This window comes from Mixophyes fleayi, chromosome 1, assembly GCF_038048845.1.
Source record: "Mixophyes fleayi isolate aMixFle1 chromosome 1, aMixFle1.hap1, whole genome shotgun sequence".
NCBI lineage: Eukaryota > Metazoa > Chordata > Amphibia > Anura > Limnodynastidae > Mixophyes > Mixophyes fleayi.
In genome coordinates, this window is record NC_134402.1 from 32,661,493 (window position 1) to 32,680,977 (window position 19,485).

The 19,485-nt window shown below is 43.8% G+C and overlaps 1 protein-coding gene across 2 annotated transcripts in view; it reads left to right on the forward strand.

The window, feature by feature from the left end:
• CFAP99 (cilia and flagella associated protein 99) overlaps positions 1-19,485 on the forward strand; it is a 106,439-nt gene that overhangs the window by 51,007 nt on the left and 35,947 nt on the right. For both annotated transcript variants that reach the window (XM_075194223.1, XM_075194237.1), the window contains 3 exons: positions 1,734-1,908; positions 4,527-4,607; positions 15,967-16,035. In XM_075194223.1, coding sequence (XP_075050324.1) covers positions 1,734-1,908; positions 4,527-4,607; positions 15,967-16,035 — 325 coding nt within the window. The remainder of the gene's footprint in view (positions 1-1,733; positions 1,909-4,526; positions 4,608-15,966; positions 16,036-19,485) is intronic.

Consider the following 19,485-nt stretch of genomic DNA (forward strand, 5'->3'; position numbering starts at 1 on the left):
CTCACACAATTTTATATTTGGCTACTATCCAAGTAATCAGGATTAATGAACTTTTTAATGAGACTAAATAAAAATTGAATGTATTTTAATTATTTTAAACATCCCAGAGTGCCCCAATAATACACATTCTTTTCTTTCTCTTTTCCAAATTAGAATATTCAGAGTATAGAATTGTTAAATACTTTGGGTGGATATAATCATTTATATAATTTCAAGGGAGGTTGAATACTTGGTGCGGTTGTGATAAATTTGTTACTTATTTTAAAGTGTTAAGCAATAAATCTGACACTAAAGCAGGACAGAGCTGAGGGCGCAGGTGAAAGCTCAGAGGGCAGCCTGTTGCCCGTCCCGGCTCCAGGAGCACAGTTTGGTGGCGCAATGCCCTTTTTTATTAATGCACAGCTAAAAATAAACCTTCAAAATCTGTGTGCTAAATAATTAGTCTCTGCATTGTATGCTTATATGTTAGGCTGGGTACAAACTACAGGAAACTTCTCCTGATGTGATATCGTTAAAGATGTTACCAACAACTGAAGGTCCCGATCAGCAGCCGATTCATGTGTACACACTATACATGTTTTACACGATTTACCTTCAGATCTGTGATCTTCATCTGTCATAAAAATCTGCTGAACAGATCGTGACCCTGTAAACTCTATGGAGATCTGCCTACACTGCTGGTCCTGAGTGCACACACACTGCAGAATTTGCCTGACATCGTTCCATCGTTTATAGATATTTTTAGTCCGTTTATAAAATCAAATGAAACGATACGATGTACTTTGTAACGATAAAACATGATGGAGGGAGCGTACACACTAATGCAATATCGGATCTAACGGTCATTTATCATGTGATTGGCATGATTATAGGGTGAAAAACCTGTAATGTGTACCCAGCCTAACCCAAGCTGATTCTGATGATCTAATTACATCAAGGCACAAGTCGGAGGAAGATCTTGGCCAGCTAACAGATGAGAAGTGGGACTACATGCTTTAATAACAGATAGAGTAGAGATCTTCAGGTACTCAGATGCCCCCAGGTCTTAGGCTCAGAGTAGTTAAAAGCTCATCAAAGATGGCCGTAGCGCAGGTGGAACAGGGATGCTAGCTCAGACTGGAGTGGGTGGTCAGTGGCAGGCCAAGGTCAGGTGTCCGAAGCAAACAGGTAAATCGAAATCCAAGCAAGGGTCAGGATCGCAGGCACAACAGCAAAGTGCAGAATACAAGCCAAAAGGTCAGGTTAACAGGCAATCAAGCAAGGTCCGAAATTCAGGCATTGGTCACAACAGTAGATCAGGCAGACAGGAATCAAACAGCAGGTCAGCGCAGCACAAGACTGGAAACACTATAACCGGCATTGACACTTGGTCAATGACACTGGGGCATGAACGCTTTGTAAGAATTCTTGGCAAAACTAAACTAAAATATGGGTAAAGTAGATAAGGTCACAGTATGCAATAGTTGTTGATCGATGAAACACATTGACCGATCTTTTAGACAGTAGACTGCCAGAAGACTTTCAATTATGTCATGTGTATACTGTTTTTTTGCACCACATGGTGTGTAGAGACAATCTCCAGAATTATGCTTCATACCTTACTATAATCATAACATGACCAAAGAAGTAAGTCATATTTACAAGTCTGAGCTGCACCTCTTACTCTGACTGTCGTCTTGTGAATCAGTCCCGAATTTACAATGTAGATCCAGAACTGTGCGTCTTCCCACTAGGTGGCAGCCTGATGTTCTGAACTTGATAGATGTCCTTGGAAGTAAGTCGGTGAATGGTCCTACTCCAGTGAGAGGTTCTAAAGTGACAGAAGTGAAAGAGTTCAATCTAACAAAGCCCAGACCAAGGACCATACCAATGCCACAACGAATACCATCCCAGAAGCCGCATCAACCTGTAAGTTATCTTCATTTGTGGAAGTTTGGTTTACTTCTGTGTTGTAGTACTTCTAAAGCTGTTGGGGTAGATTTATTAAACCTTCTAAAAAGAAGATTTGGAGGTGTTGCCCATAGCCACCAATCAGATTCTAGCTGCCATTTATATAGTACATCATAAAAAATGAAAGTTAGAATCCAATTGGTTGCTAAGGGCAACACCTCCACTTTTCCTTTTTAGAAAGTTTGCTAAATCTACCCCGTAGACTTCTGCTCTACATTCTTATTCCCACCAATGTTGCTCACAGGAGCAGTTAGTTGCTATTCTTGCAAAACCATAGTGTTGAGAACAAATAGCTGAGATTTTGGAGTGCACTGAATATAAGTAGCTCTATGTCCTGGCGTCTGGATTTTCCAGCATACAGCTGAGCGTGCTTTGAAGAGGGAGGAGCATTCAATGTGGATGGAGAGTAGCAGCTGATTGGTTGCTTGAGTGTTCAACATTTGTAGTGGAACATAAAATCGAATCCTACATTTTCTGTGCTCCCTATATATTCTATCCAAAAATAAGAAAACATACATTCAGGGGCAGAGCATGGCATTACTAGACAAAAGAATAATCCTCTATCACTATTTCACATTGCAGAACATATAATTTTTTTTAACATATCCTGATTCCAGTCAAAACCTGTAATCTGACAAAAAAAAAAAAAAAAAAAAAAAAGGATTTTTTTTAATGGTCAATTTAGGTAAAAGGAAAATATCTTTGGCAGCACGGTGGCTCAGTGGTTAGCACATCTGCCTCACCGCACTGGGGTCATGAGTTCAATTTCCGACCATGGCCTTATCTGAGTGGAGTTTGTATGTTCTCCCCATGTTTGCGTGGGTTTCCTCCGGGTGCTTCGGTTTCCTCCCACACTCCAAAAACATACTAGTAGGTTAATTGGCTGCTAACAAATTGACCCTAGTTTCTCTCTGTCTGTCTGTGTGTCTGTCTGTGTGTGTGTGTGTGTCTGTGTGTGTGTATGTGTGTGTTAGGAAATATAGACTGTAAGCGCCAATGGGGCAGGGATTGATGTCAATGAGTTCTCTGTACAGCGCTGCGGAATTAGTGGCGCTATATAAATAAATGGTGATGATGATGGTTTTGACGGTTAATTGTTACTGAAAAGACCTTTCTCCTTTTTTTTGGAAACATTTCTAGTGGGAAAAAAATTATGTTAAAAACAATGAATCTTTAGCCATTTTTTATAAACGAAGAGCCAGATGCTGAGTTGAACTTATGCTAGCTTGTGTGCGCAAACTGTGTAAATTCACATTGCACATGCCCATAAAGAACGGGCACATATTTATTAATAAATCAGCCCCAATAACCGCCAATTTGTTAAGCAATGGTTTGCCCTGTAAATTCTGACATACTGTATTGTTAGATGTGCCCTGTCACAAATACCCAGCATGTCTCAGGTACAGCAATCTGAAACAGCTGGCTGTGACTGGGGTTACCTTGGTCACTTACCACTGAATACACCTTTTCTGCCACCATGAAGGATTTACTATGGCGTTCTTGTGTTCACCAAAACCACTTATTATTATTACACACTTAAATCACATACACATGTAGCATGAGCCTCACTTGGCTTTGTAAGCTCACAAAGAATCATGGGGAATATGCTATATTAAATGTATTTAACTTGAAAATTGTTTCCAATGCTTAATTACAAAACAGTTCATAACAAGACATACAAAATAAGTAGCACAAATAAGTTTCAGAAATACAATAGAAAATAAAACTGGAGTAACTAGATTAATAGTTTAAGACTTGGGGGTATATTTATTAAACTGCGGGTTTGAAAAAGTGGAGATGTTGCCTATAGCAACCAATCAGATTCTAGCTGTCATTTATTTAGTGCACTCTACAAAATGACAGCTAGAATCTGATTGGTTGCTATAGGCAACATTTCCACTTTTTTAAACCCGCAGTTTAGCAAATATACCCCTAAGCGTGAGAGGAGTACACTTGGCACATTTCCACCTTGACAGGTCTACCCATAGAAATGAACAATATTGCTGGGTCAGGCAAGGGATTTTAGCTTCTCACACTGCTCTTGCCCCCACCTTTGGAAATTAACTTTGTCAACCCAATGTCAGAGCATTTCCCAGAATGACACAGGGCTTTCAAAGTGAGTTATCTATTTCCTGAGATATATATCTGGCATCACAAAGGATTTCTCACCTCTGCTCTGCCTGGCTGGTCAGACTATATATCCAAACTCTGTCACGCCTCAGAGATGTTATCTGTCTGGCCTGGTTACTTTCAAAAGACTCTTGACACTTGCATAGGTCAAACTGATGTCATTCAGCAAGCACACTTGTTGCGTTATTTTACAAGGTTACATACAAAATACACAAAGGCACACATGAATATTCAGGGGACAGGAATAATCAGTGATTAGGTGCAATACATAATCGCCACATACCCTTTTCTGCAAATGCAGTCTGCTGCCCCCCTGGGGGACCAAGGGGGACTGCAGACTATTACAATGTATATTACTGTTCTAGAGTATTGCTTGCTTATAGAAAACTGCATTTCAACTTTTACTGGAAAACTTAGTGTAAAAACATAATATTTACTTAATGCAGGTCCCTGAATCTACATACAAAACTCCAAAGGAGCATGAGCTTCTTCAAGAGAAAAAACTGACCAATCGTAAGAAAGCAGAGGTATGTGTCCATAGAGGCATCGTTCTCTAATCTATCATTTCTCCAAAATCTTCTGAATATGTGTAGCCAAATGTATTTATTGTTCATTCTGCATTGTGGTAAATAATCCTTTTAAGTACATGTCTGTCACAGACCAGGCTCTCAGGTTCTGTCACTTATCTCTTCGCTGCCTTTCCAAGTTGTTAAATACAAAAAACATAAAATTAGTGGCAGCGCTGATGTATAAAAATCACAAATTTATTAAAACACATATACCGTATTTTTCGCTCCATAAGACGCACCTGACTATAAGACGCACCTAGTTTTAGAGAAGGAAAACATACACTGGCCCCTTCACTCACACAAAATACACTGGCCCCTTCACTCACACTCACCAACACACACACACACACTATATTAACACACTGATCCCCACTCTTAGACACACATGCTATGTTAGCACACTGGCACACACACACACACAGTATAGCCTCCAGCACACACACACACACACACACACACACACACACACACAGTATAGCCTCCAGCACACACACACAGTATAGCCTCCAGCACACACACACACACACACACACAGTATAGCCTCCAGCACACACACACACACAGTATAGCCTCCAGCACACACACACACACAGTATAGCCTCCAGCACACACACACACACACACACACACACAGTATAGCCTCCAGCACACACACACACACACAGTATAGCCTCCAGCACACACACACACACAGTATAGCCTCCAGCACACACACACACAGTATAGCCTCCAGCACACACACACACAGTATAACCTCCAGCACGCACACACACACACACACACACACACACACACACACACAGTATAGCCTCCAGCACACACACACACACACACACACAGTATAGCCTCCAGCGCGCACACACACACACACACACACACACAGTATAGCCTCCAGCACACACACACACACACACACACAGTATAGCCTCCAGCACACGCACACACACACACACACACACACAGTATAGCCTCCAGCACACACACACACACACACACACACACACAGTATAGCCTCCAGCACACACACACACAGTATAGCCTCCAGCACACACACACACACACACACACACACACACACACACTATAGCCTCCAGCACACACACACACACAGTATAGCCTCCAGCACACACACACACAGTATAGCCTCCAGCACACACACACACAGTATAGCCTCCAGCACACACACACACACACAGTATAGCCTCCAGCACACACACACACACACAGTATAGCCTCCAGCACACACACACACACACAGTATAGCCTCCAGCACACACACACACACACACACCCACAGTATAGCCTCCAGCACACACACACACAGTATAGCCTCCAGCACACACACACACAGTATAGCCTCCAGCACACACACACACACACAGTATAGCCTCCAGCACACACACACACAGTATAGCCTCCAGCACACACACACACAGTATAGCCTCCAGCACACACACACACACACACACACAGTATAGCCTCCAGCACACACACACACACAGTATAGCCTCCAGCACACACACACACACAGTATAGCCTCCAGCACACACACACACAGTATAGCCTCCAGCACACACACACACAGTATAGCCTCCAGCACACACACAGTATAGCCTCCAGCACACACACACGCACACACACACGCACACACAAACACAATAGCCTTATCTTATTCCCTCCGGTGTCTTCAGCGCTGCAGATCCTCCTGAAGGAAGGAAGAAAATAAAACTTACATGTCCAAGTTTTATTTTCTTCCTTCCTTTCTGGCATGCAGTATTCGCTCCATAAGACGCACACACTTTTCCCCCCAATTTTTTGGGGGAAAAAGTGCGTCTTATGGAGCGAAAAATACGGTAGATAAAATCGAATAGTATATATAAACTGGATATAATATATCCGTAGATCAAGCTGTAAGTCCTTACGAGTATATATGTACCTACAGAGCTCTGTTAGGCAATAAGATGGTATACTATCCAGCTTGATCTACGGATATATTATATCCAGTTTATATATACTATTCTATTTTATCTATTCGTTTTAATAAATTTGTGATTTTTATACATCAGCGTGCCACTAATTTTATGGTTTTTTGTATTTATCTATTTGTGACGATATCAGTATTCGTCATCAGTGGCTGGCTGCAGGTGTATATGCTACATCATTAATATATCCTGCTTTATACAATCTATATGGTGTATATATGTTATCCTAACCAGCACTGGGTTTGCACGTTTGTTTTGGAGTTTATATTGATACTTTCCAAGTTGTCCCTGCGATCCTCAGGCTCTGCTGGTTTCAGACCTCTCTGTAAGATGCTGTCCAGTCTGTCTCCACTCCAAAGATCCCTCCAGAATCAGAGTACGGCCGTGGCCATCTTTAATTCGGTCACATGATTCCTCTCAGCCAATTAGGTGATAAGAGCCTCCATTTCAGATTCCTTCCAAAACCAGTCCATGGGAGTATGCCATCTTGGATATAGTCACCTGATCCATCTTAGCAACTCAGAGTGCTGCTTCTGTCCTGCTGATTACAGTCTCCAATCAGGAATCAACAACAACTAAAAAAGGATTTCCTGGAGCTCTTACCTGTTGCCAGTGCAAAGTTGTATTTCAGACGCCAACCTGGTTCCCAGCAGTTTGCAGTCTTGCTAGCTAGCTAGCTAGCTAGCTAGCTAGCTATCTATCTATCTTTCTTGCTTCAGCCTTGCTATTAATCCAGCGCTGACAGTGCAGGCTGCATTCTGACTCCAGTCTGATTTCAGGGCTTTGGTTCCTGTCTGGTTACAGCAATCCTCTTCCAGCATTCCGGTTCCATTCTGGTTATAGCAATCCTCTTCCAGCATTCCGGTTACAACAATCCTCTTCCAGCATTCCGGTCCAGCATTCTGGTTACTGCATTCCATTTACAGTCCGGTCCAGCATTCTGGTTACTGCATTCCATTTACAGTCCGGTCCAGCATTCTGGTTCCTGTCCGGTCCAGCAATCCAGTTCCTGCATGCTCTCCTCTGCTAGTGTAATTACCATCTGCACCAGTCCATTCACTACATGCAGACGAACATTATTAGGCCACTCAGTGTTTTCCATGAAGTCACCAGTCCAGCTCCAGAGACACAACCCAGTCTGGGTACAGACAGATCCTTAGGAGTGACAATGTCATCATTATGCATCTTGCATATAACACAGCTACTTATTGGGATCCTGTTTGTTGAGTATTTATGGTTGGCAGCTTATGTGCTAGTGTCACCTGATCTGCTCACACAGGTATATGGAGTGAGAATATCTTGGGTGGGGAGGATGGGGGAGCGGTACTAACTGTATTCATCCAGAGAAAGACAAAACAAAACCCCAAACATTGTAGCTTCCATTTTACTTCTTGAAGCTGTAATTGGAATCTGACTTATTCATTGGATCAATCACTCAATTAATGTTTTTACTAACTATAGCTACAACATTCCATTCCATTGTAATAAAGGCAGTGACCTTGCTGGGTAGTTCCACAGTCTGACTCTCTTCGCACTGAAACCCACTTTCCTGTGCTGGTAGTTTTACAGTGTTTCCTCCTGTCGCTGTCTATGTTCCTTATCACTTACACAGTTCTGTATATGAAACATTTGTTTTACACAGTTTTTGTATTGACCTTAAACATATTTGTACACAATAATTACATCATCTCTAAAGCCCCTTTTCCCAAAACCAAACAATGCCAATTTTCCTACATTTTCTTTTTAGTTTATCCCATCTGTTTCCCTTATTTATAAAGTTCACCGCCTCGAAAGTTGTTTTATGTCTTCCTTATAAAATGTAAACTGTACCCTGTATTCCACATGCTGTCACTTATGGCCAAACTATGTTTTCTTCTTGTGCATCTATCCCCTGCTACTCCTCTTACTCTATAGTATTGTAAGAGCATTTCCATCTCAATTGATTTCCCCAATTGTATGCCATTTATTGCATACATTATATCATTGTATACTTCTTACCTCTCTGTCTGTATGACCCAGTATTGTTTTATTACTGTATTTGTTACTAATTGTGAAGTGCTACACAATATGCTGGCGCTATATTAATAAACGATGATGATTGTTACCAAGGTTTAGATGCATTACCTTACCTACAGTAAACTTCATTACTGCCCTGCTCTGGGTTAATAACTCAGAATTAGTTTAGTGTCATCTGTAAATAAGAAGCCCTTACATTCTAGACCATATACAATAATAAATAAAGAAATGGAAGAGGACAAGACCCTGTAGTGGTCCCTGCTGTACTCTGTTAATAACTTTAGGCTCTCTGATATCATGATTATTGGTCACTAACATCCTGGCTGTCATTTTGTTCTTTTTTTAAAAAAAATGAATGAAAAGTAAAATTGTCCCATATCTGCTTTCCACCAGTGTTGTGGTGCTGACCTGGTCATAAAGGCATCCATAAACATAAAAAAAATAGTCTGTCTATTGCTGAACTTTATTATGTATTATGATTATATTACTTTTTAAATATTTTGCTATATTTGTGTATTTATCTCAGTCCTTTTTTTTACTGTATCACTTACAATACTTTCCTCTTTCTCCATGTTTTAATTTGTTAATGATGGAAGGTGGCATATTGCTCAGCTGAGGCACTGTGAAGTATCAGTATCAGAAAGGTAGAATGCTTGCTTGGTATTATCAGTACACATGGAGCTGTCACTTTATTAGTTACACCTGTGACTTTAACTGCTCATTAGCTGCTGCAAGATGTAGACACACTCATTATTAAACCCCCAGTTCTGCCGCCACTGACATATATTTAAAAAGCTGACACTCTTATGAAGTCTTCAGTTACTCCTTGTCTGGTCTCAAAGGGGAATCGCAACCTTATTTAATCAGACCTACTGTAAACCAAAAAATGCCCTAGCATTAAAAAAAACCAAGCCTACCTGAGATGTGATTTTTTTTTTTAAGAACAGAAAGACAGAGCGTTTATAAATGGTGGTTGGAATAAGACATTTGATAAAAGGGCCCTACAGAACGTGACAATATCTCTGCAGAGTAACAGACAGACAGGTTACATCTGAGTACTGCAGTGGTTAAGGAGCGATTTCAGAACTCACAGCTGGTTGTGTTGTCACAGTTGTGAAAATGCAACCATGGGGCATTCAATCCTGGGATAGTCTCTTCTGCCGGGTATCCCCACTGGCTAATTTGAATAAATATCTCGGTTCCACAGTATGTGTTCTGTATATACCCAGGAATTGATCTGCTCAATGGTGATGGTTTTCATATCCTCACCATGACTAGGTTTTTGTGCTGTAGATGTGGAAGTCATATATTGGCAAATGATGCTGCATTGCCAGTCTTCATACAGAGAGCTTATTGCCTGTATATGCTGACGGGGCAGTCTATAGCACCAGTCCCCACATTTTTCCTATTTGAGAAGAGATCATTGCATCAAATGCTGACCCTTCCAGATCCCTGTCCACAATTCACAGCTCCTCATTCAGCAGTACAGGGATGTTTAGGTCAGCAGTAAAAGGACATGTAGGACAGCACAGCATGGAGGTGTAGGACGGTAGTACGGGGACGTGTAGGACGGCAGTACTGGAAGGTGTAGGACGGCAGTACTGGAAGGTGTAGGACGGTAGTACGGGGACGTGTAGGACGGCAGTACGGAGACGTGTAGGATGGCAGTACTGGAAGGTGTAGGACGGCATTACGGGAAGGTGTAGGACGGCAGTACTGGAAGGTGTAGGACGGCAGTACGGGAAGGTGTAGGACGGCAGTACGGGAAGGTGTAGGACTGCAGTACGAGGAGGTGTAGGATGGCAGTCCTGGAAGGTGTAGGACTGCAGTACGAGGAGGTGTAGGACGGCAGTACGGGGAGGTGTAGGACTGCAGTACGGGGAGGTGTAGGACGGCAGTACTGGAAGGTGTAGGACGGCAGTACGAGGAGGTGTAGGACGGCAGTACGGGGAGGTGTAGGACGGCAGTACTGGAAGGTGTAGGACGGCAGTACTGGAAGGTGTAGGACGGCAGTACGGGAAGGTGTAGGACGGCAGTACTGGAAGGTGTAGGACGGCAGTACTGGAAGGTGTAGGACGGCAGTACGGGAAGGTGTAGGACGGCAGTACGGGGAGGTGTAGGACGGCAGTACGGGGACGTGTAGGATGGCAGTACGGGGAGGTGTAGGACGGCAGTACTGGAAGGTGTAGGACGGCAGTACTGGAAGGTGTAGGATGGCAGTACGGGGAGGTGTAGGACTGCAGTACGGGGAGGTGTAGGACGGCAGTACTGGAAGGTGTAGGACGGCAGTACTGGAAGGTGTAGGACGGCAGTACGGGAAGGTGTAGGACGGCAGTACGGGGAGGTGTAGGACGGCAGTACGGGGACGTGTAGGATGGCAGTACGGGGAGGTGTAGGACTGCAGTACTGGAAGGTGTAGGACGGCAGTACTGGAAGGTGTAGGACGGCAGTACGGGGAGGTGTAGGACGGCAGTACGGGGACGTGTAGGATGGCAGTACGGGGAGGTGTAGGACTGCAGTACTGGAAGGTGTAGGACGGCAGTACGGGGAGGTGTAGGACTGCAGTACTGGAAGGTGTAGGACGGCAGTACTGGAAGGTGTAGGACGGCAGTACGGGGAGGTGTAGGACGGCAGTACGGGGACGTGTAGGACGGCAGTACGGGGAGGTGTAGGACGGCAGTCCTGGAAGGTGTAGGACGGCAGTGCGGGGAGGTGTAGGACTGCAGTACGGGGACGTGTAGGATGGCAGTACTGGAAGGTGTAGGACGGCAGTACGGGGAGGTGTAGGACGGCAGTGCGGGAAAGTGTAGGACGGCAGTGCGGGAAGGTGTAGGACGGCAGTACAAGGAGGTGTAGGACGGCAGTACTGGAAGGTGTAGGACGGCAGTACTGGAAGGTGTAGGACGGCAGTGCGGGAAGGTGTAGGACGGCAGTACAAGGAGGTGTAGGACGGCAGTACAGGGAGGTGTAGGACAAAAGTATATGGAGGTGTAGGAAAGCAATACGGGAAGGTGCAGGATGGCAGTGTATGGAGGTGTAGAAGAGCAGTACAGGGAGGTGTAGGACACCAAATGCGTGCTGGAGAAATGCCTTGGATTTATACTGGTGCGCCCAGATGGTCTGCCCAGCGCATGTCATGGTGCATCCCTAGTCTGGTCTCAGGAGACGCAACCTAGAAGTGAGTCTTGGGGGTAAATTTATCAAGCTGCGGGTTTGAAAAAGTGGAGATGTTGCCTATAGCAACCAATCAAATTCTAGTTATTTATTTAATACATTCTACAAAATGAGAACTAGAATCTGATTAGTTGCTATAGGCAACATCTCCACTTTTTCAACCTCGCAGTTTGACACATTTACCCCTTGGTGCACCAAGAGAAGGAGATATCTCATGACGTACATTGTGCAACAGTGTCAACCTCACATCCAATCTCTGGCACTTTATAACCACCCCTTCATTAAATAAAACTTTTCAGTTTTTCTCTGTAAATACTGCTTGATTTAGCTTAATTTATAGCTTAAATTAATCATGAGATGGGAACAAGGGGCTAGGGGACATACGGCTTGTGAATGTGCAGCTTTTGTTACATTGCTTGAAATGCACCTGGAATACACATCTTGCAACTAAAAACATGGATGCAAGTTGTCTACATGCGCAGTGCAACAAATATCACTCAAAACACAAAGTTACAATGTGCACAATCATTTGCTTGTAACTCTGTGATGCCCAATGTAAAAATATAATATGGATGTATGCGACCCTGTGCTGGTTCTTTACTTGATTAGAGTTAGGACCATCCTATTAACAGAAGCACCTAGAAAATGCTAGATGGCTTACACATGTGTCTGCAAATGTATGCATCCAAAACTGCTGATTTTATTAGTATTTTAGAGGCATGTTTTAAATTTAAATTGGGTCTTTTTTGCTGGCTGGCAGTGTTTGGCGGAAATCTAGGCACACTAGTGCAAATCATGGACCACATCAGGACCAAATCTGATTCTACGCTGCTCCCTTGCCCTTGTGCGTTGTGTATTTGTCCTCCTTAAACTGCATTGAAGCAGTGCCATCTGGTGGGCACATTCTATGACACAGGGCCAGACATTGGATTCATGGTTCTACAGAACAGTGATTTCCAACCTTTCTAGTAGCGTGACCCATGTGCTGACACAGGTTCCAAACAAGTACATTTTCCATGGCGATGTTAGTAAATTAATAAATCATGAATAAATTAATGTATATTTGTAAAGCAAAGTGACTTATAACTAATTTGTGTCTTTTATGCAGGGCCATGCCCCTACAGGCATAACCTATCACTCATAAGCTATGGGCTTGGTGGCTGGTGCATCTGTACAGCTGTGAGTGATTGGCAGGTGCTCTCATGGCAGTGCATTCTATTGCACTGGGAAGCACTGACTTGGGCGTGCTTGTGACTACTGGATAGACATTATCATACCTCCCAACAGTTGGGTATCTGGCATTGGAACAGGGGGTGTGGTCACATCACAGTGAGGCCGTGCCAAGTGCTTTTAAAGTACTAGACTACCCTGTACTCTCTTCCCCTTCAAACACCTCCATTCGCACCAGTGCGTGCTGCACCCATTCACCGCTATACTGCCATGAAGATTGTCAGTGAATGAGACATACTTCCCAAATTTACCACCCACGACACAAAGCTGTCCCGTTCTGGATGGCGGGAACCCAGCCCTTATACTGGATGGTCGCAGTTGCCTGTTATACATTATGCACCTTTGTATGTCAAGGGCATATGCTTTGTGGAGCCTGTGACAGGTTCTGTTAGGTTCCTGGGTGCACTGTTACTTGTGAGTTTTCTGGTGCTTTGACCCACCCTTGCTCCTGACCTTGCCTGCTACCTGCCTGCTCTGACGTTGCCTGCTACCTGCCTGCTCTGACGTTGCCTGCTACCTGCCTGCTCTGACCTTGCCTGCTACCTGCCTGCTCTGACGTAGCCTGCTACCTGCCTGCTCTGACGTAGCCTGCTACCTGCCTGCTCTGACCTTGCCTGCTACCTGCCTGCTCTGACCTTGCCTGCTACCTGCCTGCTCTGACCTTGCCTGCTACCTGCCTGCTCTGACCTTGCCTGCTCTGACCTTGCCTGCTACCTGCCTGCTCTGACTTAGCCTGCTACCTGCCTGCTCTGACCTAGCCTGCTACCTGCCTGCTTTGGATTACTCTCCTGGATAATTTTGCTGCCATTGGCTTTGCCTTCAGTCTATCTACATTAGGATCTTATCTTATCATTGTGTTTTCCAGTACCCTGTACCTCTTGCCAATATACACCTCTGAATTGTCCATAAGTCCTGGGGAAAATTGGGCAGTGGTAAGGGAAAGGTAGGTAAAGAGAACACTGCTGTTTATTAATAGGGAGAGGGCCCAGACATATCTATATACAATTAAGATATGGTCCAGTAAATACCATTTCATATATTGATCATATTTAGTTTTTTTGTTTCCTGGTAAACCTGAATTCTTGTCACACATCCACCTGACATCGTAGCACATAGACGGGAATAACTACGGTACAGTTCACACACACAATGGAATGGAATGCACCCCTAAATAGTTTTGCAAGTTAATTTACTTAATGAAGATATGTACGGCTATTGTTATAAGGAAACTATTGCAATGAGGAAGAACAAATAAATGATTTCCTGTAGCAAAATAATAATAATAATAATAACAAAAATAAAAAAATCACTAAATATTTATATTAAGTCAGAATTTGTGATGAACTCATACTCTTCGCATGTCAAGCTTTCAAATTCTGACTGAAGTGTTGATGATGCCTGATTTTATAATCTAGTATAATAACTAACAGTTTGCATGATATTTATTTGCTGGCATTTCTGTTTATCTTCTATAAACCTCTCTGGTAAATTAAATAGTGTTTCTCTTAATTAAATTACAACTAACGCCCAAAAGTATTGAGTGATCTAGGACAGAATATGGCATCACGGATCAGTATGCTTTTGTACAACAAATCATATTATACAGTGTGTTAGAGGACATTGCAAGACTGCATGGTGCATGCTTTATAGAGGTTTCTGGGGCATATTCATGAAAGGGCAAAAAGCCCTGTTGCCTTCTTATTTCACCTACATTGCAGCGGAACGCATCTCAGGATAGATAACAAAACCATTGAAAATGCTTTATTTTTCTGAATGAAGCATATTTAATACATAAATGTTTTATAGTAAGAAATCTATTTTTTAACAAGCAGAATTGAAAACCCAAATTGTTTTGGATGTAGGGATATCTCTAGAGGGACTGGGACAAGACTGGTACCAGAATGTCCCATCAGCGTTGCAGTAAGAGAAAACTAGTCCCTGAACGACACCACCACAATTTATCCAAATACAACCAACCAATGCTGGAGAGAATGAGGTCCTATCAGTACTTTGTTGCATGTATGGAGGACTTGTCCGAAAATAATGGCCACCTGGAAATCCAGCTTAAGCCTGTTATCCAACATTAGAGGGACTAGACTCAGCGTTACTTAATAGACCCATAGAATCACCTGAATACAGACTAATTATTAACTTATGTAGTGTGGGCAAGGGCCAGATTGCACATGGTTAGATACCCCGTCATGCCGTTGTCTAACACATCTGCTTTTTGTTCAGTGTGGAATATGTAATATAAAGTCCACATAATAATTCAGTAAAGAAATTCCAAAAGGTGTGGGAACCCCGTTATTCCGGCTCCTCTCGGGTCTTCCCCATACATACCTTTCTTCCTCTGCCGTTTCCCTATACTCCTAACTGTTACATGGAGAGTTCACAAACAGTGACCCCACTGGTAAGTACCGACACAACTCATAGTATTTCATATGTCATCAAGATAGAAAGTTCTTGATGCTACTTAACTTTCTCAATATTTTTTTTGCTTAATGTGACATTATCTCTGCTTATATTAAGCCTCCAGCAAGTTTGTACAAATTATTGTCTAAATATATTCTAACTGTATATAGCGGTACAGGAGAGCACAGCTGGAACACAGATCTACATATAATGGCACAGAATACATTATGGTATTTACTGAGCACTTTAGCACAAGTGTATGAATGCAGTAATTTTATATAAAATAGCCACCAGGTGGATACACGTGTGATCAGTAGGACAGAGGTCAGTGACATCTGTAGTGTGTAGCATTGTGACAGATGTACCCAGGTCATATCACTGAGTAGCCTGGAACCCTCTGCGGTGGTGATTACTGTGTCCGCTAGTTACTGATGTATCTACACTAATTATCCTAGGAGGGCGTCTATACGATGTACATGTAATGCTCCCACCTTCTATTTCAGGAGCTGCTGATTGATGCAAACATGGCACAGTTCAAATGTGCCAATCCAGAGAAGTCAGAGAAAACCAAGGTACGTTACACCGAGTATTTTGATGTGTGATGTCCCATTGTAAGTACTAGAAGTACAGAAGTAGGAAAATACAGACCTGACAACACTGTATGAGATGGTAAAACAGTGAATAATGTTCTACTGTGTGATTTACACACTGACATTGTGTTCCTGCATCACTTCTCTGAAGTAAAGTTATATTAGATTCCTGTGTAGTTCTTGGTCATTAATTCAAGGCTACTTCTGCCACCTTGCAGACATCACTGTTGTTCTAGGCTCCACCCAAAGGAGGCAGGGCACTTTACCAAAACTCCTCCTCCATTCCACCCACAGGAGGCAGGGAACATTAACAAACTCCTCCTCCACTCCATCCACAGGAAGCAGGTTACTTTAATAAGACTCCTCCTCCACTCCACCCAAAGGAGGAGGGAACATTAACAAACTCCTCCTCTCTAGTTTAACAGTTCGTTCCTCAAAACAGGGTCTGTGTTTTAAGTGCTCTCAGAATATGAGGTTGCTTGCCTCGTTTCAGCCCATCTGCAAATTGATTATTATGAATGAAAAATATCCTGTGTCTGATACTTTTACCTGGGCTCATCCAATATTCCACACCTATAACTACTACCTTAAACTGTCTGCAACATAAATGAGCCCATCAAGTTGCTGCCACGATTAACAGTGAACATCAGGAGTCTGCCATGTGTAACCGTGCTTATCCACTGTCTGCCATGTGTAACTGTGCCCATCCGATGTCTGCCATGTGTAACCGTCCCATCCACTGTCTGCCATGTGTAACTGTGCCCATCCGATGTCTGCCATGTGTAACTGTGCCCATCCGATGTCTGCCATGTGTAACCGTGCCCATCTACTGTCTGCTGTGTGTAACTGTGCCCATCCGATGTCTGCTGTGTGTAACTATGCCCATCCGATGTCTGCCATGTGTAACCGTCCCATCCACTGTCTGCCATGTGTAACTGTGCCCATCCGATGTCTGCCGTGTGTAACCGTGCCCATCCACTGTCTGCCATGTGTAACTGTGCCCATCCGATGTCTGCCATGTGTAACCGTCCCATCCACTGTCTGCTGTGTGTAACTGTGCCCATCCGATGTCTGCTGTGTGTAACTATGCCCATCCGATGTCTGCCATGTGTAACCGTCCCATCCACTGTCTGCCATGTGTAACTGTGCCCATCCGATGTCTGCCATGTGTAACCGTCCCATCCACTGTCTGTTGTGTGTAACTGTGCCCATCTACTGTCTGCTGTGTGTAACTGTGCCCATCCGATGTCTGCTGTGTGTAACTATGCCCATCCGATGTCTGCCATGTGTAACCGTCCCATCCACTGTCTGCCATGTGTAACTGTGCCCATCCGATGTCTGCCGTGTGTAACCGTGCCCATCCACTGTCTGCCATGTGTAACTGTGCCCATCCGATGTCTGCCATGTGTAATCGTCCCATCCACTGTCTGCTGTGTGTAACTGTGCCCATCTACTGTCTGCTGTGTGTAACTGTGCCCATCCGATGTCTGCTGTGTGTAACTATGCCCATCCGATGTCTGCCATGTGTAACCGTCCCATCCACTGTCTGCCATGTGTAACTGTGCCCATCCGTTGTCTGCCATGTGTAACCGTCCCAGCCACTGTCTGCTGTGAGTAACCGTGCCCATCCACTGTCTGCCGTGTGTAACTGTGCACATCCACTGTCTGCTGTGAGTAACCGTTCCCATCCACTGTCTGCTGTGTGTAACTGTGCCCATCCACTGTCTGCTGTGTGTAACTGTGCCCATCCACTGTCTGCTGTGTGTAACCGTGCCCATCTACTGTCTGCTGTGTGTAACCGTGCCCATCCACTGTCTGCTGTGTGTAACTGTGCCCATCCGCTGTCTACTGTGTGTAACTGTGCCCATCCGCTGTCTGCTGTGTGTAACTGTGCCCATCCGCTGTCTGCTGTGTGTAACCGTGCCCATCCACTGTCTGCTGTGTGTAACCGTGCCCATCCACTGTCTGCCGTGTGTAACCGTGCCCATCCACTGTCTGTCGTGTGTAACCGTGCCCATCCACTGTCTGCTGTGTGTAACTGTGCCCATCCGATGTCTGCTGTGTGTAACTGTGCCCATTCGCTGTCTGCTGTGTGTAACCGTGCCCATCTACTGTCTGCTGTGTGTAACCGTGCCCATCCGCTGTCTGCTGTGTGTAACCGTGCCCATCCGCTGTCTGCTGTGTGTAACTGTGCCCATCCGCTGTCTGCTGTGTGTAACTGTGCCCATCCGCTGTCTACTGTGTGTAACTGTGCCCATCCGCTGTCTGCTGTGTGTAACTGTGCCCATCCGCTGTCTGCTGTGTGTAACCGTGCCCATCCACTGTCTGCTGTGTGTAACCGTGCCCATCCGCTGTCTGCTGTGTGTAACTGTGCCCATCCGCTGTCTGCTGTATGTAACTGTGCCCATCCGCTGTCTGCTGTGTGTAACTGTGCCCATTCACTGCTGTGTGTAACTGTGTCCATTAGCTGTCTGCTGTGTGTAACTGTGCCCATCTACTGTCTACTGTGTGAAACTGTGCCCATCCACTCTCTGCTGTGTGTAACTGTGCCCATCCACTGAAAGGGTTTCTATAAATAACTAGGGCCTGATTCATTAAGGTTCTTAACTGAAGAAACTTTTTATTTCAGTCTCCTGGACAAAACCATGTTACAATGCAAGGGGTGCAAATTAGTATTCTGTTTTGCACATAAGTTAAATACTGACTGTTTTTTTCATGTAGCACACAAATACTTGATAGCTTATTTGTACACTGAAATTTTAAGTTGATATTTGTGTGCTACATGAAAAAACAGTCAGTATTTAACTTATGTGCTAAACAGAATACTAATTTGCACCCCTTGCATTGTAATATGGTTTTGTCCAGGAAACTTAAATAAGAAGTTTCTTAAGTTAAGATCCATAATGAATCAGGCTCTAGATGCCTACAATTCTAATTTAAAGTCATATTTAGCACGTCTTCATGTGAGCTGGCTAATCCTGCCGACCTGTAGACCTATTTGTAGCGTGTAGTAGTAGTAAATATGGGCTCCCATATCTCTCCCCCTACCCTACAATACTGGTGGGTCGGCTGCCACAGCTACTTTGTCTTTGTGCTAGAGAGAAAGCGATAAGTTTAAATTGTATTTTTTTTCATAAGCAAAAAAACAGAAAAAATCATTATCAGTGATTTTTAAGTCATCATATTATCAATAAAGGGTATACATAAAAACAAACATGGAGATCTCCTATAGATTAAGGATTGCCATTTTATAAATGACAATAATAGTAATACAATGTCAGTGTTATATGCCACTCAGAACAAATCTTGTTGTTTCATTTCTAGTGCGTTTAAAAATAGGTCAGGGTGCGTTGATGGTTTCCAGGAACAAATCAGTGCAGGGTAGTCAGCCATCACCACTGCTGGAAAGCAGTGCAGTTCGTGCAGTTGATG